General features: G+C 32.8%; 1 protein-coding gene across 4 annotated transcripts; it reads right to left on the bottom strand.

The window, feature by feature from the left end:
- Nucleotides 1-6396: 6396 nt before the first annotated feature.
- On the bottom strand, nucleotides 6397-23813 carry LOC123566536 (uncharacterized protein PF3D7_1120000-like). Of its 4 annotated transcripts, none has more exons than XM_045360730.2 (5): nucleotides 23657-23813; nucleotides 12689-12755; nucleotides 11803-12081; nucleotides 10309-10441; nucleotides 6397-8431 (listed from the first exon to the last, which is right to left on the bottom strand). In XM_045360730.2, exons 1-5 carry the CDS (start codon nucleotides 23713-23715, stop codon nucleotides 7491-7493), a joined length of 1479 nt encoding a protein of 492 aa, XP_045216665.2. In that variant the 5' UTR covers nucleotides 23716-23813; the 3' UTR covers nucleotides 6397-7490. The 4 variants fall into 4 exon arrangements, with proteins under 4 accessions (XP_045216665.2, XP_045216666.2, XP_045216667.2 ...); XM_045360731.2 differs by having other exon boundaries at nucleotides 11803-12078; XM_045360732.2 differs by having other exon boundaries at nucleotides 12695-12755.
- Nucleotides 23814-23895: the final 82 nt, after the last annotated feature.

Genomic DNA, 23895 nt, shown 5'->3' with positions numbered 1-23895 from the left:
GGAGAAACAGACAAAACAATGTTATCATAATTTTATATAAGTCTAAGAAAAATTGTAAGAAAAAATATTTTCCCTTATGAAATCCCGTGACTGATTTTCTTTCTGCCGTTTGAAAATAGTACATGTTCATTTTATTTTTTTTAAAGAACACTGTTTTAAGATCTTTTCAAAGACTTTATAGCGACTTCTGTGATGAACTTCCCTCTGTTACTTTACACACACTTCTTTATGGTGACACCTCGATTACAAACGCACACAACAGCTCAATATCCATGCACATACAAAAAACAAAGAGATTCGAAATATAATTACTATGCACTGCCATAATAACCCATATATTTACACACGGTATATAGACAAAGTTCAAATCCAAACTAGTCTCTAAAGCGACCACTCAAGTCTAAGAAAAATTGTAAGAAAAATATTTCCCTTATGAAATCCCGTGACTGCTTTTCTTTCTGCCGTTTGAAAATAGTTCATGTTCAGTTTATTTTTTTTAAAGAAAACTGTTTTAAGATCTTTTCAAAGACTTTATAGCGACTTCTGTGATAAACTTCCCTCTGTTACTTTACACACACTGCTTTATGGTGACACCTCGATTACAAACGCGCACAACAGCTCAATATTCATGCACATACAAAAAACAAAGAGATTCGAAACATAATTACTACGCACTGCCATACTAACCCATATATATATTTACACACGGTATATAGACAAAGTTCAAATCCAAACTAATCTCTAAAGCGACCACTCAACCCATGTCTTCTCTAATTTCCTATTTTTCGCCTCCTACCTCCTTTCTTTGCCACATAGACATACACATTTTAGTACAACTAATATATTTGACAACCGATTACTTTAATGGTATATTATTTCCTATTTTGTTTTTGCGTTCATGCGCGTAACATGGTTATTACTTTAAAAACCTATAATAAGAATAAAACAAATGTAGATGAATAAATTGCAAGCAATTTATATTATCAATCACTTTATGAGTTACCATGATTTAACATGATAAACGTAAATATTTAAGGAGAGAGTTTCAAATAAGCTTTCAGCTTCCAACTCAATCCTGCATGCCTTTTTGATATATGTACATGTTGTAAATGAATTGTGATTAATAAAATATTGTTTAAACCAACTTCCCTGTAGTAACACTTTTATCACGTTTCTATAAGTTGTTTTACTGTTTTCGTACACGATGGAGGTGTATATTCTGGAAAAGTCGCATGGTTAACATTTGTTTTTCTGATGTAGAGCTCTTTGAGGGATAAAAATCATGTTTTGCACTGTAATATTTCACAAAATATATTTTAAGGGTTAAAAATCAATTGACTGGACAGGAAATTTACATTTACTATTTCTTAATTAATTCTTTATTTTTCAGGCACAGAAAAGGAAAAATGCCAAAAGACCAATCCATCAGTGAGTGCAGTTTGAAAATTGTGAATAAAAATCTAGTTGTAGAACACTCTACTTGCCTAATAATGTGCAAAGTTATAATATACATTGTGGATCTTAATGTATATTACATGCCTTGACGAAAGCAATTTGTGTTCGGTACCGGTAAACTATGACTGGAAACAATTTTGCTCATGTCGCAAAAAATGTCGTACTCCAGCCAGTACTGCTCGCGGAGAAATACGGCTTTTTAAATTCCAATAACATGAAATATCATTGCTCGTTTCACAACTCGAGTCGAAGTCTTCGTGTCAAAATCTGTTGATATTATTGAACAGAACGAGAGCTAGGCGTTTAATTAGTAGTGCCATCCGCAGGATCAAACAGTTTTGCGATCAACCTTCCTCGCACTCTTGAAGAGCTATGTGACATAGCTGAACACAACACACATTATTTGTGTACTACCATAATATTTGTTTATGTGATACCTTATTGTTACGACTTTCCTTCCAGTATGTCATTGTTGCGTTTCTTAAAATAAAACAACTTATTACCTAACTGTGTGTTTAAGTTTGGTATGAAAAAAATCTTAGTATTTCATACAGATGACAGCAAATAAATTTGCAGAGCTTATATTTGTGTTATTTAAAGGGAAGTTGACATATAATGTATGATAAAAGGTCTAAATAGAGCAACAGAAGTTATTATATAAATTGTTTTACGATTATTTGAGTGTAATCACTGAATGTACGTGTTACATGTACAAAAAGTTACACGCATCAATTGTTCCTAACAAGGAATTTGTTGATATTACTGGATAACGAACTGACGTTTCAAGTAGGATTTAAGCATCATGGAGAATTACATTCGTCATTAAAGGTGGTGCGGCAACTATGACCATCAAACACCTGCTGTGTCTCGATTTTGTCATTGTATCATGATCTTTATTATTAAAGGTTTTGTTTTCTCAAATACTTGTTTCAGATGAAGGTTCTAATTCTTTGTATTTTAACATCTTTTGTACAATAGCACCAGGCTGTCAACCAAGTTTTGATGTAAATGTAGGGAAAATAGATTTTAGCCCTAAATATAGGAGTTTTAGCCAATTTGGTGGATAAAATATAGCAAATTTTACGACGAATCTTAATATAGAAAAAAGTATATTACAAACTAGTCTTGTTTACTGGAAATAATCACTATTTTTGTTCTATGTATTTTCAATACCAAATATACTAAAACCACTTCCAAGGCCAATCTGCTGTTACAACAGTATTCTGTGATTTGTCAAAATGGACACATGAAAGTAAGGGTAGGTTCGAGAGGGGTTACTCTCTCCTGTATGGGAGTCTTCCCTAAAAATTTTAAAATATAGGTATGACATGGTGGTCTCTGGTGCATATTTTCGGGGTTCAAATTCTGGGAACCCAAAATAACGTTAATCTGAACACAGAAAGAAACTGAGGCGTATAACAATCTCACAACATAGGCACCATCATTCTGGTAGACCCCCACCCCAACTGCTGTTGAACCTGTAAATATTGGACTCTGGCGCATTATTTAGGACGAAATATGCCCAAATATTATTAATCATCTGAAGTAGACCAAGGCTTACAACCCCATGCAGTTATGTGAGGATAAAATTTTCTCCTGTAAAGGGCCTTCCACTAGAAAATTTGAAATATATGTATGAAATGGTGCCCTCTGGTGCATTTTCGGGATTAAACTTACAGGTCACTTAATTCGTGGTCGACTGGGAATGGTGATGGGGGATATTAATTATTTGAGTCTGATCTTAAGATTTTATGTGGACATTTTCTCTATCAAAGGTGTTCCCACAGATGGGCCATCTGTGCACAGCATCTTTTTTGAAAAAATGATGATGCCTTGGAACACTGCAGCTATAGCTTGTAGACACATTAAAGGCAGAATTACTGCAAATACGTTTTGAGACTTGTCACGGCTACATTTTGTGAGAAAAATGCAGGAATCATTTCAAAACCATAGGAAAATATAGGAAATATTGGAGGCTTTTCAAAACGTAAGAGTTTTTAAAAAAAGATATAAGAAAAAATAGGAATATAGGAATAGGTTGACGGCCTGTAACATCCTCCAAATAGAGTCACGGGTGTACTGTGGACCGCTTTAATGTCCATTTAGATTTGCACTGTATTCTGTCTGACATCAACAGAAAAATATGTATTCATCCTTGGTAAAAAGTGAAAAATATATTAAACTAAAACGAAAAAAAAACAAAAAAAAAAAACAAATTAGAATAATGATCTTTATTTCAAAACGTCCTTTTTTCCTTTTACTCCTTTCAATATTTTTCACTTTTACACTTAAGAGAAATGTGATTATTGATAGACATATCACAAATCAAAGTTCTTAATAAAGCTGTAACGATACTGATTCAGACCCCAAGATGCCATTTGATGCAGCGAATGTAAAATGTTGTGGTCATGAACTTTGACCTTCAAATGCGACCTTGACCTTAGATTTGGTGATCTGTTGCCGCCCTGATGTGGTTTAGAGTTAATGCTAGTTTTAGGAAAATGTTTAAGAACATATGGAGCTAACATAACTTTAAGTTATTTGATCTTTGACTTCTACGTTTAACATATACATTTGACCTAATGACAAGAGTCTGCATTATGCATGTCACCTGGATGAGTTAACAATGGATCTTAATTTAATGAAATCCATAGATAAGAAGATCAAGAGTAAACACGACATGAAGCTATTTGATATTTAACTCTAATGAGACATTTCTCTTTGTAACACTGGTCATGTGCTCTGCGCGTCCTCTTGGTAGGGTAAACAATTGTTGCTAATGTTATGAAAATCGTCCCTCCATTCTAGAAGATGAGAGCGGACAATCAGATAAGCTATTTGGCCTTTGACCATCTGACTTGAGTCATGTGCTCTGAACGTCGTCTTGTTGGGGTAAACAACTAACGAATACAAGTGACCGAGCATTGCAGTGGTAACACCAAAGTCCCCTACCGATGGGAAACTTTGTTAATGTTCGTCCCCTGTGTCTGTTGGCAACAGTGTTACGACTAAAAATGTTTCAAGACATTTAGGAGCTAAGAAACAAAAACTATTTTACTTAAATTTCAATAGTGACCTTGACCTATAAGCATAGCTCATGTACGCGACACATTGCCTCATCATGGGGAACATCAAAAAATTGGGTATGCAGTACTAAGATAATCCATCGGTGCACATAAAAGTTATGGAGTGGAAACAATTTTACTTGACCTTCAAGAGTGACCTTGACCTTTGAGCTTAATCATGGGGAAAATTTCTGTGTAGTAATAAAAAATTCCTTCAATGCAATTAGAAGTTATGGAGCAGAAAGCTTTATAATGGACTTTCAATGGTAACTTTGGGTTATGCAAGCAACACAACCAACTCATCATCTGGTTATAGGGAGCATATATGTGAGTGCATATAAAAATGCTTCAAGACATTTAGAAGCTAAGGAACAACAAGAGCACCGCCTTGTGGGTGCAGACGCTCATCTGTATGATAGAAATATTGTCCTATGATTTTCTAAGTCCAAAAGGGGCCATAATTCTTGCAAAAAGCAGGATTGAGTTATGGTATTTGCTGTGCAGAGTCAGCTTTTAATGGCGAATATCTGCTTCAATAGCTTTGACCATTAAGGAGAAAAATTGACCTAAACACAAAAATCTGATATTTTCTAAATCCAAAAGGGCCCATAATTCTCGCAAAAAGCTTGATAGAGTTATGTTTCTTGCTGTACAGAGTCAGCTGTTGATGGTGAACAAGATTGCAATTTTAAAGCAAAAGTTTTGATAGTTTAGGAGAAAAACTGACCTAAACACAAAACTTAACCAAAAAATCTGATTTTCTAAGTCCAAAAGGGGCCATAATTCTTGAAAAAGCAGGATGGAGTTATGTTTCTTGCTATACAGAGTCGGCTATTGATGGTAAACAAGTGTTGCAAGTTCCAAGGCAATAGCTTTGATAGTTTAGGAGAAAAGTAACTTAATTAACCAAGAAATCTGATATTTTCTAAGTCCAAACGGGGCCATAATTCTTGCAAAAAGCAGGATGAAGTTATGTTTTCTTGCTGTACAGAGTCCGCTTTTTATGTTGAACACGTGTTGCCAGTTTCAAAGCAATAGCTTTAATAGTTTAGGAGAAAAGCTGACCTAAACATAAAATTTAAGCAGGAAACGCCGACGCCGATCAAGTGATGACAATAACTCATCATTTTTTTTTTTCAAAAAAGATGAGCTAAAAACTAATTTTACTTTAATTTCAATAATGGACCTTGGCCTTTGATCAGCATGCATGGGTCATGTATGCGACATATTGTCTGGTCACGAGGAAATTTTGCTTGTAGTGGTAAGAAAATCCTTAAATGCATATAGTTATGGAGTGGAAACAAAACTTGACCTTAAACATTGACCTTTAACCGGCTAGCATAGCTCATGTGTTGACACATTGTCTCATCATGGGGAATGTTTGTGTTTAGCACTAAGATATTCCATCAATGCATATAACAGTAATGGAACTGAAACAATTTTTACTTGACCTTCAATAGTGACATTGACCTTGTCATATACGTGCATAAATTACATATTGTCCTCTATTCACATACCAAGTTTTATGAACCTATCTTGATACTGAGTAATTGCAGGATTCAGATTTGCGGATGGACAGACTAATGGACTGGACAGACAGCATTCCTATAGACCTCTCCAGTGTACCATGGATAGGGGACTAATTACAAGCAGTTTATGAACCAGATACGAAGTCAAGCTATTGATCTTTAATGTGTGACCCTGACCTTAGACCTAGTGACCTGGGTTGTGCGTCCTGTAAGCTGCTTTGATGAGGTTAATAAATTCTACTTTATGAAAATATTCCAAATAAAGACTATCCAGGACTATCAACGTGACATTAAGAAGTCAAGTACGTTCAATCGGCATTTGTGATTTAAGCAAAGAAAAAGACAAGTTTACTATATAAAATGTATTTCATTCAAAATAAATTTGTAATAATTCAACAAAGAACAAAAACAAATTGAAGAAAATGACATGCATATCTATAACAAGAGTTAACATACAGTTTCTATAGGTTGAGCCACCAAATTCATAAACAGGTTTTCGCTGCTTTATTATGCAAAAAAAATTACACAAATTATACATTACTTTAAATGTCTCCGGGCTGGAAGAAGAATCTTTTTGAAGTATTTTTGAAAATGTAAATTTAATGGTGAAATATTTAGTTTTCCATGTAAGTGAAATATCTAGTTTTCCATGTAAAATTGTGATCCTTAAAATTTCAAACAAGAGGGCTTTGAAAGACCTGTATCCCTCACCTGACCTAGTTCTTACCCCAGAAAACCTAGTATCTAATTTGGTCTAGACTTCATACAGTCAAACTTTTTATAGGCTGGTAACACTGTAAAGCCACTGACCTTCTGTAAGCCAGCTGGAATGTTTCCTCATATAAAAGACTCAACACTTTAAACAAGATTCCAAAACTACAGCAGTAAGGACAAGTGCAATGATGAAAGCAATGCCAAACATTGAATTGCACAAAAACATATTTCAAAATGAATTTAATACTGATAACAATATAGTTTAACACACCAAGGAATAAATATTACAATTTCTGTACAGTAGTATTTAAATCTATATGAAAAATGTAACATGTTTTAAGCAATACCATTTTTCCCCAATTAAAAAATACTTGTATTGAATACCTTAGATCCCTTTAAACAAATCATGAAATTTACAAGAGGATCTTGAGGATGTGTAAATAAAAGGACTAGAAAGATAATTATCAGAATGCAGGAACAGCACTGCAAACAAGTTAAGTTCTACCTACATAACTATAAAGAGTGGAAACAAAAACAGCAAACAAAGCACATAGCTTGAGTCATCAGTGTTTGAATTTTACTAAAGGCTAGCATTGTACCATGCCTGCATGGAATTATGTATTGTCTAGGTGAAGAACTTGTTAGTTGGATTAAGCTAGTAATACATGTAGGTCAGGTTTACACTGACTGAAAGCAGGTAGGCAAACTAACTTATAACCAATTCACATCAAGAGACTTCGACAGGGCTTATAATTGGAGATAATTTGTTTATAATATGATCGTCTTTGTGGAAAGTGTCAACAGAGTTCACGAATGCTACTCCAGGTCTAGGTGGTCTATCATTCTTTTTGCTAGAAGCATGTCGCCTCAAACTGTTTGATTTCTTCTTTATCCTTGCTCCATTACCATTCTGGAGTTTCGGTGGAGCACTAGATACTTTACTTAGACCAGGTCCATACTGTTCAAAATCTGAATCAGACAGTCCAGAGCCAGATTCAAATGAATGGGTCATATCTTTCCATTCCATTCCAATTCTGCCTGGTTTACCGGAGTCTGACTTTATATCTCCCTTTTCTTCTCTCTTCCCTGCCGATCCTAAACCTGAATCCCTGCCATTGTTTGCTTCAAGATCTTCAAATGTTTCTGGTATTCGCCCATTACCTAAAACATCATTTTCCCCACCTTCTGAATGATCAGAATTTATAAATTCTTTATTGCTAGATTTAACACCTTGCAAGAGTGTAGACAATTTAGTTAAATTTTCTTCTTCATTCTCTGAGCTTTCTTCTTCAACTGTGAAGAGACCATCAATGCCATTCTCATTTCTGAACAAATTTTTATCATTCTTTATACTAGGGTTTTTGGCATAACCTGTGTTACTACCCACATTACCACCAGCTGTTTTATTTCTTTCATGTTTCTCTTTATCTTCCTTTGTTTTATTCAGAACACTAAGATACTGGGAATTGTTTTTCAGTTTAGACCTAAGCTCATCAACAATTTGGTCTTTTTCTTTAAGTTTACGTTCAAGTTTGGTGATTCTATCTTGCTGCTCTGTAACCTGTTCTGATAGTTCCAGTATCAGTGCCATCTTCTCTCCTCCTGGTAGTTTTGGCGAATCTTCAATTTGAAATGTTTTAGAACTGCTTTCTTGACTCACTTTGTTACCTGATAAAAAGAGAGAAAATAACTGCATTGTATTGTAAATCATTGTTCATCTCAATTATAAGTGTGCTTTTTTGTTCTGAAGTCCTTAAGAAAAGGAATTACAAATATACTGACTGTAAAATTCTGACTCAAAAGTTTCACAATACTTTTTGACCATAATTTACTATGGCAGTGAAGAAAGCTCAGAGTGACATAATTTTTGACCACAGATGACCCATATTCAAACTCGACCTAGATTTCATCTAGACAAACATTCTGATCAAATTTCATGAAGATCAGGTGTCAAATGCAGCCCCTATTGCATAAACAAAGTTTTTCTTTGATTTTACCTAGTGACCTAGTTATTGACCCCAGATGACCCATTTTCAAAATTGGCCTAGATTTTATCAAGGTTATCATTCTGACAAAATTTCATGAAGATCAGTTGAAAAATACAGCCTCTATTGCATACACAAGGTTTTTCTTTGATTTGACCTTGTGACCTAGTTTTTGACCCCAGATGACCCATTTTCGAACTTGACCTAGAGTTATCAAGGTTATCATTCTGATTAAAATTCATGAAGATCAATTGAAAAATACAATCTCTATGGTATACACAAGGTTTTCTTTTATTTGACCTAGTGACCTAGTTTTTCATCCAAGATGACCCATTTTCAAACTCGGCCTAGATTTCATCAAGGTTATCATTCTGACAAAATTTCATGAAGATCAGTTGAAAAATACAGCCTCTATCGCATACACAAGCTAAATTTTGACAGACGACAGACGCCGGACACTGCGCGATCACAATAACTCACCTGAACTAAAAACAACATAAAATGGTTTTGTCTGTTTTGTAATAATCACAGTTCATCTTTCCATAGATTCAATTAATTTTCCTTCATCCAATGCCATTCAATACTTATTAGACATACAAGTTTTTTCATATTTAATATAAAGGGAGGTAACTTAACTATCAATACTGCATTTTTGCTACTCAGTTTCTTTCACAAACAGTGGATTTTATTTCTTGGATTTCTTCTCATTCACTTTAATAAACTAACAAAGAATACATAATTGCAGTGACCAGGAATACAAAGAGTGACATATTTAAAGATATATCCATGTCAACCTTACACTAAAATAGTTTATTTTTAGATACTGACTATAATGAAGAAAATCCCCATCAAATGGTTATAACTGGCCTAAAGATAATATATATATACTATCTGTGTGTTTGCAGGCCTATATTCACAATTATACATCATAAATAACAATCAGTTGTTAAAAAATACAGCTTTTGGTTGTAGTTTATGTTTGAACTGCACTGTATATGCATAAGGTGCTTACTACCTTAAACCGAACACACGGTACTGCTTAAACACAGAAACATAAATTCTATGCTTACACAGGTACTTAGATGAAGTAACTGTTCATATTTTCATATATGAATCTAATTCTAACAAATATTTCCATATCAAAGTAAACATATCCATAGCATTTGATCAATATTAAACCCTGAGTACCCAATCGTTTTTGGGCAGACACTGGCTTGAAATCTGGTCACTTCCCCTCTCGAAAAAGTATGATTTTTCCATTTTCTTTTTTATAAAACTTCCTCTCATAAAAAATAAATAAATAATAAAAAAGATGTATTTTTTTCATATTCTAAAACAGCAGTTTAACTCTTATCATGCTGGACACCACTGGTTCTGCCTTTGCAACCAGTGTAGATCATGATCAGCTTGTATATTTGTGCAGTCTGATCATGATCTGCACTGTTCGCCATTCTGTCAATATGTTTTTGGTATGCACCCCTTTTAACAGTTAACGGTACTGTCCAAATTGAAAGATGGTCAAGTTCATTATAGAAATTTAACTGGGTAAGGGTAAATTACCTGTTTGTTGTTTGTTTTCCAGTTTTAACCTGTTGATCTCCTCCTTTAACTCCATCATTTGAAAGTTAACTTCTTGTTTATATTCTGCCATCTGAGTGTTGAACTGCTTCTGTTTTCTTCTCTGTCTTTGTCTCTGAAGTCAGGAAAAAGAAAATGAGCTGTGCTGTGCAAAAACTGTTAGGGCTTTGCAATCTGCATGGATTCAGATCAGCCTGTACAATTCCATGCAATCTGATCTGGAGCCAAACAGTTCACTTATCAGTTGCATACAAGTGCTGAAATCGATAAATAACAGTATTGATGTGGGGGCTAAATGAATAAGAGATAAATACTAAACAACTTCAAAATATCAAAATTAAATGCCAGACCTCACTGAAAAAGAATTATTTATAACTACATGTAGTTGTCTACTTTCAGTAAATAAATATAGGTTATTAGCTTTGTATTGGGAAATATGCATGAGTTCTTCAGCAGAAATATTGCGCGACTTTAGGAGCGCAATATTCTTCCGCTGAAGAATGAGTGCATATTTTTCGATGCAAATTAGATAATAACCTTTTTATTACATACGCATCTATATATATAAATATTATGTAAATATCATAAATATGTTCAATAGCCTGAACAGGATTGACAATACTGAACTAAATAGTAAAAATAGTGCAACAACACACACTGAATTAGGTCACGCACCCGATATGAAATTCAGGCGTCAGTGTATGGAAAAATATTGACGTTTCCGGTACCAGTGTAACTTAATGGGGAATATGAACGAGTATGTAATAAGATACAAATGTACTTATTCATATTCTGTATTGAACTATTGAAACAAAGGTGAGATAATATGTGTTACAGAGTTTTGGCCAAATTACCACAATGTTGGCATATTTATTATCTGATAATTAAACAAAATATGCCGTGCAAAAGTTCAAAACCGCAGTTCTAATATATTATTACCTTGCTTTTAAACATTGACTGAAGTTACTAAGGAACTGAAACACTATTATCATCAGTTCTAAATGAAGGGAATTAGGGTGAATATATATATATAATTATAGATATACATAATTTGTACATAATTTATTTTTGGTCGATTGTGAAGAAAATAAGTTCTACAACTTATATTAATCACTCTCGACACCTCATTCCTGATGGAATCCATCACCACGAGCATATGAGAGAAGAGGCCAGTTTCCCTTTTAATGCTAAGCAAGGGAGCTACTGGTTCCATTTTTCACGTCTTTGGTATGATGCGGCTGGGGATCGAACCCACGACCTCCCGTACTCAAAGCAGATGCTCTACCCCTAGGCTATCGAGGCGGTCAAATATAATAGATAAAAAAGAAAAACATCCAATGGGTTTTCCTCTCTATATATTTTTGTCTATATACAGAGGAAAACCGATTGGATAATTTTCATTTTTACTTATTATATACTTGTCCTGGAGTAACTTTTAATATTTTTAATACAGATATATAAATAACTTGCACTTACCATTTTATTCACTTCTGTCTCTAATTCTGTCTTCTCCTTTTCAAGTTTATTAATGTAATGGTCTTTTGCATGCACAGTCTCCTCACATGGCCTTTCCTCTCCTTCTCTTGCAACATTCTGTGTATTGACATAGTCCAGCTCCTTTAACAGAGTTTCCACACGATCTTCCAGGTCAAGACGATTACTTTCACTTTCACATAGCTGTTTTGTTAATGTCTCTATAGTACCATCTTTGTCTTCTATTTGCTTATTTGTATCAGATGTTGGACTTGACTGCTGCTGAAAAATGTTTTAAATCACTATTAAGAAGTGCAGTAAAAAAGGCCCAAATAATATGTAAAATATTTATATTTTGTTGGCATAAAAATTAATGATTTCAGCGTAAATGTGTATTCTGTTAAAATGCAATTTGTGGACTTCAATGATAAGAATCCAATATTATGGTAAAGCTATATGCATTGAAGAAATCAGTTTGAACTCCTTTAGCTTTAACATACTGAATAAGCAGCTTGGTTTAGCAGTACTTTTAACTTAACAAGTGAACATAGGAATTATACCTGCATTTATAATAAAAAGCATTGCAAACCTTTCAATAATAAACTGCATGTATATTAACAGATATTTTGATTCCTGACTTTTCATTTCTTGTATTTAATTACTCAAGAGAGTCACAATACTTGCATTTACAGATTAGTAATCAAACAAACAATGACATATATTTATGGTGATCATACAACAGTCTTTTCAACAATTGTTTTGACTGATCATGTAGTTCTAAACAGAATCATGATCCTTAACTTTACTATTTATTTGAAAACAGTTTTTTTCTAAGGCATATCAAATGATCAATGTCTGAATATCAGCTACTCTGAGAATAATAACTCACTTCTACCTCTGAAATTTCTTTCCTTTGTGGTGAAAATTTGTTTTTCTTTTTTGGCAGCTCCCCTGACCTGAAATGCAAAGTTCCTGTATATCACTAATGCAAGAAAGACCAGAATTCTTCTTCTTCTTCTTCTTCTTCTAATTACTACACTCCTTCATAACTTTGAAGATTATGTGTAGGTGCAGAATAAAAATTTATGGTGTTTTTGCACATATCAAGTTTGTACATGTGCCAAAAACTTTGTAGCCTGTTTGCACCTATTTTCATGGTACTACGGGAACAAATAAAGGAAAGAAAAACAAGATTATGTTGCTATTATTTCCTATAAATTTAACTCCGTAACCCTTTTTTCTCCAATGTTATTTCAAACAGAAAATCAATTTTCTATTCCTTGTTTACTTTACCCATCATGTTTCTGGTGCATGTGAACTCAAGTTTGCCAAGGGAATTAATTCTAATTTCACGGTACAGGCTACTACAGCATACAACTTAAATTGATAAAGCGCTTCTTGTGAAAGTGTAAAATGTATTGGACCCCTATATTTTCAAAAATAATTTTGTAAGTAAGACATTAACAATTATTCAATTTATTGCAATGTAAATTTAAGACAGGGGCAGGGTAATTTCCTCAAATATTTGGACAACACATAATTTATTACTGATTTTACTTTGTCAAATGATCCACGAGGGCATTAAAAATAAATAATTATAGTATGTTTTTTTTGCACAAATAGGGTGTGAAACATTATCAGCTTTCAAAGTAGGTCAAATTTGTTTCCAATCGGTATAGCGCTGCACTTCCAATTGGTATTATAGCGCTGCACATTGTTGTTCTTGCAAAAATCGAATACCGCAAGACCAGATGCAATGTGAAAATAGCAGCAAGATGTATACATTGGTAGCTGTTTAAATATTAAGGGCAGAGAGTTAAGAACAGGCACAGTGACAAAAGCTTTGAAGGAGTCAACTGTGACTACTACATGTGTTTAAGATCATAAGATGTAGACAAGGAAATAAACAAATTCTTATCATGATTTCTAAAACTTTTTATAACTTTAGATGTTATAAGGCAAGCTAGAACTATTAAAATAAATAGATCAGCAACTTGAAAGGTATGTAGTAGGATCGAGTATAAGTATACTTCCTTGCTATTGAGCTAGCTTTTATAGAGATGTGGTAGAGTGTCCACCTTTGGTGTGAGAGGTCCCGGGTTCGATTCGGGTCTGAGTATGAAACATGCAAACAGCAGAAGGATAAAAAATTTGTGTCATGAAGAACTTAAAAATTTTCTATCAGATTGTTTGACACTCCCTTATGCGAGATTATCTCCTGTTGCCATTCTGTGGATTTTATACTTCTTTGTATATAAGGCGACTGTCCAGCTTTTGATGGTGGAGGTAGACATCACAAGCACGGTATGACTGAAAAGCGAAATCTAGTAGATTTCGCGAAATCTAATCAAATTAGCGAAATCTAGACATAAAATTTAAACTAATGAATATTTTTAAAAATCGTTTAAAACTTTTATTAAAGATATAAATTTACGTGTGTATGCCAATTTTCAAGAAAAAATATTTATATTTAAGGTGTTTTTGAAGCGAAAAACGTATACGGGTCTAGATTTCGTCCGATTTTACATGCGCGGAAATCTCAAGTGTCAGGCAAAATCAAGATATAAAATCTAAAGTGATGAATTTTCTTTCTAAATCTTTTTAGGTTTTCATTAAGAATATATTTATAAGTTTGCATGTCAATTTTCAAGAAAAAATATTTATATATAAGGTGGTTTTGAAACGAAAAACGTATACGGGTGATGATTTCGCCAGAGTTTATATGGGCAGAAATTTCAAGTGACAGGTAAAATCAAGACATAAAATTTAAAGTAAAAAAAAACCTTTAAAGCTTTTATTCAGAATATATTTCTACGTGTGCATGTCAATTTTCAAGAAAAAATATTTATATAAAGTTTAGTTTTAAAACGAAAACGTATACGGATGTTGATTTCGCCAGATTTTATATGCGAAGAAATCTCAAATGACAGGCAAAATCAAGACATAAAATCTAAAGTGATGAATACTTTTTAAAATCCTTTTAAGCTTTTATTAAGAATATATTTCTACGTGTGCATGTAATTTTTCAAGAAAAATTTTTTATACTAAGTATTAATTAGAAACGAAAAATATATACGGATGTTGATTTTGCCAGATGGTCAGTGACATGCAAAATCAAGTCATAAAATTTAAAGTAGTGAATAATTTTTAAAATCCTATTAAGCTTTTATCAGGAATAAAAATATACATTTGCATGTCAATTTTCAAGAAAAAATATTTATATTTAGGGTGGTGTTGAAGCGAAAAACGTATACGGGTGTTGATTTCGCCAGATTTTATATGCGAAGAAATCTCAAGTGACAGGCAAAATCAAGACATAAAATCTAAAGTGAGGAATTCTTTTTAAAATCCTTTTAAGATTAAGAATACATTTCTACGTGTGCATGTCAGTTTTCAAGAAAAAATATTTATATTTAGCAAGGTTCTGAAAAGAATATCCTATGCGAGTGTTGATTTCGTCCTATTCTGCGCGAAAGAAAAAAAAAAAACAACTCGAAAAATTAAAAGTTTGTATTATTTATTAAAATCGTGTTGAGCCGTTTTTGAGAATATAATTATGTTTGCACATGTCATATTTATCAATCATCATCTAAATTTTTTAATACCTGAAAGAGATTGTATTCAACAATGATTGGGGAAAGAATGCATATATGAATGACATTAAGAAAATGGGCCATATCCTAAACATTTAACTTCAATTTAATTCTTAGAAAGACGTTTTCATATGGAAAATGTGTTAATGAAAAATAAATTGCAAATCTAAATAATTACTGTTTGTTACATAATAAACTAATAATTGTTGGATGATATAAATCGGCACAATTTTGACCGAATGATTACCTGCTGCATTTCGCACCTCTTTAAACGTGTGAGAAAACCACCTTTAATTAAATTATCGTTTACCCCCGCTTAACTAATTGGATTAAATTTAATTTGATTAACTAATCAACTGTATATGCCGACCAGTGTGACGACCGTTGTATCTTCTGTGAGGTAAGATTAGAAATATTTAACTTACAAAAATCAAATTTTTGTAGAAAATTATAGTCTCTGTATATCAACGGATTGCAGTTCCGTGAAAATTGTTGGAACGAGCGTAAAACACAATCGCATTATTTAGATTCAAGATTTCAAGATTCAAAGTTTATTTCTTGTAACGTATACATAAAGTATCTTGTTACAAACAGATGTATTAACAAATACAACGTGACACATTCAAATAACACGCACACGTACGCACGCACGCGCGCACACACACACACATATACACAAGCGTACACATAGTTACACTCGCACACAAAAACATAGAAATACATATAAATGTTATTGATTATTGCATAGAGAAACTAAGTATGTTCGTTAATATCTTAAATAGAGAGGATGAACTAAAGAACTGCATTGTAATCTAACAATTGCACTGGCTCTAAACTGGCATTACTGTACTTTAAATGAAGCAAACATTGTCATTAATCATATAATCTCCTATGATTTGAAACGGCACGAACTGAGTTTAATGAAATACAATTAAGAGTTACATACAGTATTTAACACGCACGTATAATATCCTTTAAGATGATAAATAATCGTAGCCTGCAGATACGGGATGTAGTAAATCTGCATTGAAATACAAAGTATATACTATAGTGTCAATAGGGTAAACTAAACATATGATAATTTGAACTTGCAATACTACATGGAGCATATAGATATAACTTGTGATATGTAGGTATAATTCTACAGACAAATAATCTATCATAGATACAAACAATTAAGCTGCTTATTTCTTTATACATAACATTATGCATACAGAACTGAACCCATAACGATTACAATCGCTACGCGATGCATTAAAGCGTATAACAACACACTGGCCACATCATAAGCCTTACCGTACGTTAGCAAGGCTTAAGGTACAAACATAGACAACTAACTATACTGTAAGCCTCTGTGACAGCAAAGCTTGCCGAAACGAAATACAAGGTTTGCTGTATAGGCCTAATATTAAACGAAATGAAGTACAGGCACAAAAAGTTAGATCCATATAAATGCTGGGGTAATGTCTTGCATAAAGAAATCAGCGCGTACAAAATTCTAATTTATGTCAAACAGTATGAACATACATAACACAACCGCAGTAGAAAACATACATCTGATTCAATAGCATACAACGAGTAATAACGGTTCGACAGACATAGCTTTCAATACAAAATAGTGCAATGGCTCTGGGAATAACTGGTACACCGCACTTAAATACTGAAATTGGCGCAATTATAGCGCTAGTTAATATGATTACTAAGTAATAGGTTATGAATGCATGGGGTGATTTGAAAATACCGTATGACCCGTTGTAAGTTCTTACAAAATATTATAATATAGTCACATTATGTTCAATCATGTCTATGTATTTACAACAATCATATTCTGACGTAAAGCAAAAGCATGATATACAAATTTGGCAAGATTCAATATAACTGATTTCTTATTGGATTGCATTAGCTGAGTAAACTTAAATACAACAACAACAACAACAATAAATTTATTGCATTAAACATTTTACAATGTCTATAGCAAACTGACAACTCCAACACGAACATAGCTTTACGGAAGATCTTACATGTACTTAGTTTCTGATTTTACTTGCATGGTATAAGAATTTGGACAAATTTATTAACACATTTCTAGATTTTATTGACAAAAGGTTAGATAGTTTTTGAAGCGTAGGCCATGTAAAATAATATCTCTTTAGATATTTTTGTCTGAGATCTTTGTATTTAGTACATATTAAAAGATGATGAAATTCATTTTCAACCATATTTGATCTACATTGAACACATATTCTATTATTTCTTGGAACATTAACATGTCTACCTGTTTCTATGAAAAGATCATGGGAAGAAGTTCGAAATTTAGTTAAGGCTATTCTGTATTTTTCTCTTGTATTTTGTCTAAGTACGACTCAAAAGCAAATGAATGTTTGAATAAACAATATGTTTCTAAACGAGGTGAATTATTAATTGCCGCATACCAGGTTTGATGATATATGTCTATAATTCTTTGTCTAATGATATTATAATTTAACAACATAGTAAATTGATTTTGCCACAAATACGCTAACCCTGCTTGATCTAATATACATTTTACTTGATACGCCCAATTGGTTTGGTTATAGGTAACGCCATTATCAACATCAGTCTTTAACATACAATACGTTTTAAACAATAAAGAAGTATCTTTCTGTTGTAAAACTTTAAGCCAGTATTTTATAATTATTAGTTTCCTATAAATATACATCGGAATTCTTCCTAATTCCCCGTAAACAGCATCCAGATTGGTGGAAGTTCTCACACACAGTAGTTTTCGACAGAATTTAGAGTGCACAAATTCGACATCCGGGCTTTTATGATAGCCCCAAATTTCTGCGGCATAATTTAATATAGGAGCTACAAGTGTGTCAAATAAACCTAATTTCTGTGACACTGGCAGTTCTAACTGATTATTTACAATAAACAAGTTATGCATGGAAAACGAAGCATGTTGCGCAACTAATTTTTGCGTGCGATTCCAATTTCCGTTTTTAAATAGATGAACGCCTAGATATTTAAACGTTGTAACAACCTCTATACGTGAATCATAAAGATAAAAATCATGGGAGGTATGACGCCCGTTTTCGAAAATCATAACTTTTGTTTTGTTTACATTTAAACGTAATCCCCATGTATTACTGTAATTTTCAATGTCATTTAACATTGACTGAAGAGAAAATGGATCATACGCAAATATAATCGCGTCATCGGCAAATAATAGAAGAAAGATTTTAAGATCACTTATTTGCAACAAACCATCTATATTGCTATTTATGTTGTTTATGATATCATTTAAGAAAAATAAACATAACAAGCTACTTGACGAATCACCCTGTTTTACGCCAATATTAGACTGTATATATGAAGATTTATCTGCCTTGTATCGCACATACGATTTTACAACATTATACATAGATTTTATAGCCTTGATAAATTTTGAACTAATATTTTCCTGCATTAATTTATGCCAAAGATACAGCCTATTTATTTTGTCGAACATTTTTTCCCAATCTAAAAATGCAGTATACAGTTTTCTTTTAGACGCTAATGTTTGAGAAATTAAAGCATGTAAAATAAAGATACAGTCTACTGTAGACTTGCCTCGCTGGAAACCAAATTGATTATCTATCAGTTTCTCATGTTTTTCGGCCCATTTTGTGAGACGTGCAACCAGAAGTCTAGAGTATATTTTAGACAGGATATTATTCAAAGTGATACCTCTGTAGTTTTTAGCTTCGTCGGCGTTCCCTCCTTTAAAAATAGGTATTATAATTCCTTCTCCCCAAGTTGTTGGGAAAATACCATCATCTAATATTTTATTATAAAGTTTATGCAGAAAAGGAGATATAATGTCAAACGAGTTCTTAAAAACCTCAGAGATCAATTGATCTGTCCCTGGACTTTTGGAATTACTTTGCGCTGAAACAGCTGCTTTAATTTCTGTAATGGAAAACTCTGTGTCCAAGTCATTGTATAAAACATTATACTCACTCGGTATTACGTAGTCTGCATTATTATTTTCAGTTTCATAAAGCTGATTAAAGTGCGTGTATAAATCATTAATATTCAAACTATTTGATTCATTATTATTTTGTTTATACTGCCGCTTAACATTTTTCCAAAAAGATTTTGGATTAGTTTTAGCTAAATTAGATATACGTGTACCTTCTTTCTTGTAAAAAAGCCTTTTATACTTTCGTTTTGTTTTAATGTACGTTTGTTTTTTATTCAAGAAATTATTCTTATTAATTAGACTTTTATCTCGAATAAATGCATTTCTTGCTTTATTGTATTCTTTGCGTGTTTCATAACATTCTTTATTAAACCATTTTCTCCTCTCGCTATTGCTATTTATACATGTACTATTATTTATAATTCGCGTTTTTCCGAAGATTTGAAAAGTTTGATCTTGCATAAAGTTAGTGAATGACTCAACAGAATGATTCACATTACTACTCTCTACGCTTTCAGTCATGCGTTGTAAAGTTGTAAAATTAGCCAATAGATTGCTTCGGAATGTATCAACAAGTGTGACGTCCCACACAATGAAGCGCTCCTGTACGATAACATTATCACGTGACTGTATTTGTGGGGGTTTGCATTCAATGTTAAAATTTAATGCGCAATGGTCAGAAAATTCATTCGGTTGCATAATTTGGAAGTTCTTAAAGTATTTAAAATCTTCGTATTTTAGCAAGAAATAGTCAACCACTGACGCACCATTCCTATTATAAAATGTCATGCTTCCTATTCCTTTATCCAAGCCTAGCCTAGAATTTGCTATTAATAAATTTGTAGATTTACATAACTGAATAATACGTTTACCTTGAGTATCTAATACCTGATCTTTACTACATCTCGGAAAAACAACATCATTATACAATAATTCTGCATTATCTAAATATGCATCACGTACAAGATATTCAATTTCATTCGAGGTTCTACCGTTTAAGTCTCCAATTATGCATGTCTTTCCTAAGGCATTATACTTTTCAATTCCAATTTCTATTAAATCGAAAATATCATCATTGTTAAAACGTGTTATAATTTTAGAATCATTAGGTTTAATATATGTACTACACAAATATATATCCTGATCAAACTGAAAAAGACTCTTACAAAGTTTAATCCATACTATTCCACACTGGTGTTTTTCTACGACTTTAATTTTGCTTCTAAATTTTGATTTAAAGTAAATGGATAATCCTCCACTATATCTACCTTTTCTGGTATTCACAGATTTATTTCCAAATAAATGGTCAACATCATAACCTTTTATATTTAAATTGTAATGCGTTTTGGTGATACCCAGGTCTCAGATAGAATAATCACATCGTGAGATTTAACTATTTCTAAGAAATCAGTATCGGCTAATTTTCGCGTTAATCCATTTATGTTCCAGGAAAGAATGTCCAAACTTTCTTCATGACTCTCCTAAGCTGTTGTGGGTGGGGGTGTGTATACAGCACCGTCGATGTACAATTTATCGGCGACAAGTTTCACTGTCTTGCCTTTCTTCTTTTCGTTTCTCATAACGGAATAAAGCGGTTTACGAGCCTCCCGCCATTTTTGAGGTATTTGGACACCTACGCCAAGTTGCTTTGCCTTAAGATCGTCCTTCAGGTTAAATGCCGTGGCACGAATTTCTTAAATACACTTGGCCTAACACAATAATACGGCTTAATGTACCGTGTACGAATTTCTCTATAGGCGTTACATTTGATCACAAAATGAAATTCGTCCTCAATGTCGTTAGTATTACATATTCTACAAGTACGCAAATTTCTATCAGTTCTTTCATTACCATACCGACCAGTTTCAATTCGTAGTTGGTGTGACGATAATCGTAATCTAGACAAGGCAATTCTATATTTCACAGGTACAAAGTCCAGATATGTTACTTTTATCTGAGTTAACTTTAAGACCCCAATTATCACAATATGTCTTTAATAAATCTAAGCTTGTTTGCAAATCTTCTGGAGTTTTACCCAGAATGACCATATCGTCTGCAAACAACATTAAAATGAATGATATTTCATCTAAAGTCAAACCACTATTATGATCCTTAAGCAAAAATAACTCTAAGTCTTCAAGGAACAATGAAAATAAAACAGGCGAAATTACCTCCCCTTGCTTTAAGCCAATTGAGCATTCAAAGAAGTCGGAGTAAGATTTACATCCCCTTATACGGGCCTTTACTTTTGAGTACATATCTCCAATAATTCTTAATGTTTTACCAGTGATACCTAATTTGTACAATTTATACCACAAACCATTACGATAAACACTGTCGAATGCTTTGCTAAAATCTATGAAGGCACACGCCAATCGGCCGTTTTCACTAAGTATTTTGCTAACAATAGCATTCAATACAAAATAGCATCTACAGTTGAGCGTCCTTTCCTGAATCCAAATTGTGAGTCACTAACAATATTGTTATTTTCTATCCAAGTGTTAATTCTTTTATTTAATATACCCGTAAAAATCTTAGAAAAACAACTAACCAGTGTAATGCCCCTATAATTGTTAACATCATCGGGGTCATTTTTCTTAAATAACGGTATAATAATACCTTCCATCCAGCTATCTGGAAACATTCCGCTATCTAATATACCATTGAACAGGTCTACTAAATGAGAAGACAATATATCACAAGATTCAATAAAATACTCGTTCAATAAGTTATCGCCAGCAAAAGATTTGCCTCTTTTTAAACTGTGTATAACGGATTCAACCTCTGCAACTGTTATGGTCGTATCTAACTCCTCATATATACAATCATCTGTACTGAAATCATGATTACTACAAAAAGCTTCAGCGTCCACATTGGTAATGTCGCTTGCCAAGTTTAAACTCGAAAAGAAATTGTAAAACTCTTCCGTGCTAATATTATTTGTAGTACCACCATTTTTACGTGAAAAATGTTTCCAAAAATCTCTAGGTTTGCAGTGCCTTAATTTCTCAATACTTTTCATCTTTCTTAACTCATGGTTACGTTTCTTGATAAAAGCTTAGAAGGATTTGACTTGAGATTTCCGCGCATATAGAATCGGGCGAAATCTAGGCCCGTATATAATTGTGTTTTCCGCTTCAAAACCACCCGAAATATAAATATTTTTTCTTGAAAATTGACATGCACACGTAAATTTATATTTTTAATAAAAGCTTAAAATGATTTTTAAAAATATTCATTAGTTTAAATTTTATGTCTAGATTTTGCCTGCCACTTGAAATTTCTGCCCATATAAACTCTGGCGAAATCATCACCCGTATACGTTTTTCGTTTCAAAACCACCTTATATATAAATATTTTTTCTTGAAAATTGACATGCAAACTAATAAATATATTCTTAATAAAAACCTAAAAAGATTTAGAAAGAAAATTCATCACTTTAGATTTTATATCTTGATTTTGCCCGACACTTGAGATTTCCGCACATGTAGAATCGGGCGAAATCTAGACCGGTATACGTTTTTGCTTCAAAAAAACGCTAAATATAAATATTTTTTCTTGAAAATTGACATGCACACGTAAATTTATATTTTAATAAAGCTTAAAATGATTTTTTAAAAATATTCATTAGTTTAAATTTTATGTCTAGATTTTGCCTGCCACTTGAAATTTCTGCCCATATAAACTCTGGCGAAATCATCACCCGTTACGTTTTTCGTTTCAAAACCGCCTTATATATAAATATTTTTTCTTGAAAATTGACATGCAAACTTATAAATATATTCTTAATGAAAACCTAAAAAGATTTAGAAAGAAAATTCATCACTTTAGATTTTATATCTTGATTTTGCCTGACACTTGAGATTTCCGCGCATGTAGAATCGGACGAAATCTAGACCGGTATACGTTTTCGCTTCAAAAAAAACGCTAAATATAAATATTTTTTCTTGAAAATTGGCATGCAAACGTAGATTTACACTTTTAACAAAAGCTTAAAAGGATTTTTAAAAATATTCATTAGTTTACATTTTATGTCTAGATTTCGCTAAATTGATTAGATTTCGCGAAATCTACTAGATTTCGCTATTCAGTCATACCCTCACAAGCAGGCACATATGGTATGTAAATCACTGGTCCATAGCTTGAACTTTTGACTGCACCATAGCTCAACATGGGTTTACTGGGCTATTTAAAGCAAAAAGTGAGAGAAAAAAACTTTGTAAAGAAGGGATATTTTAGGCAATCACTGATCAGACACCTGATTAAAGTGATTTTTTTAGTTCAGAATGAACAAAAAATATTAAACTTCTTCCGAACTTACAGTTCTTCCTTTTGGTCAATATGAATTGTTTTGATGCTGCTACTTGATCCCGAACCCATTTTAATTAAAGGCAGTCACAACAAAAGAGAAATCAAATGTTTTTTTTACACATATTTGGCCGCCATTTTTGTATACTTAGTAACGAGACTGTGCCTAGTGTTTTGTATGTAAAACAGAATGCAGACTTTGAAAATAATTTCAGACAGTCAAGCACTTTGCTTTCTTTTTTAAAATCCAGT

The sequence above is a fragment of the Mercenaria mercenaria genome, chromosome 8 (genome assembly GCF_021730395.1).
Source record: "Mercenaria mercenaria strain notata chromosome 8, MADL_Memer_1, whole genome shotgun sequence".
NCBI lineage: Eukaryota > Metazoa > Mollusca > Bivalvia > Venerida > Veneridae > Mercenaria > Mercenaria mercenaria.
The sequence above is the reverse complement of the archived record's forward strand: the minus strand, read 5'-3'. Positions and strand labels throughout refer to the sequence as shown.

Bases quoted from the DNA above. Each gene is read 5' to 3' on its own strand.
- LOC123566536 (XM_045360730.2), bottom strand. From the start codon at position 23,715: ATGGGTTCGGGATCAAGTAGCAGCATCAAAACAATTCATATTGACCAA. The intron at 12,082-12,688 runs GTGAGTTATTAT...AACATTTTTCAG, and splicing joins AAGAAATTTCAGAGGTAGAA to CAGCAGTCAAGTCCAACATC. The intron at 8,432-10,308 runs GTAATTTACCCT...TCTTTTTATCAG, and splicing joins GGAAAACAAACAACAAACAG to GTAACAAAGTGAGTCAAGAA.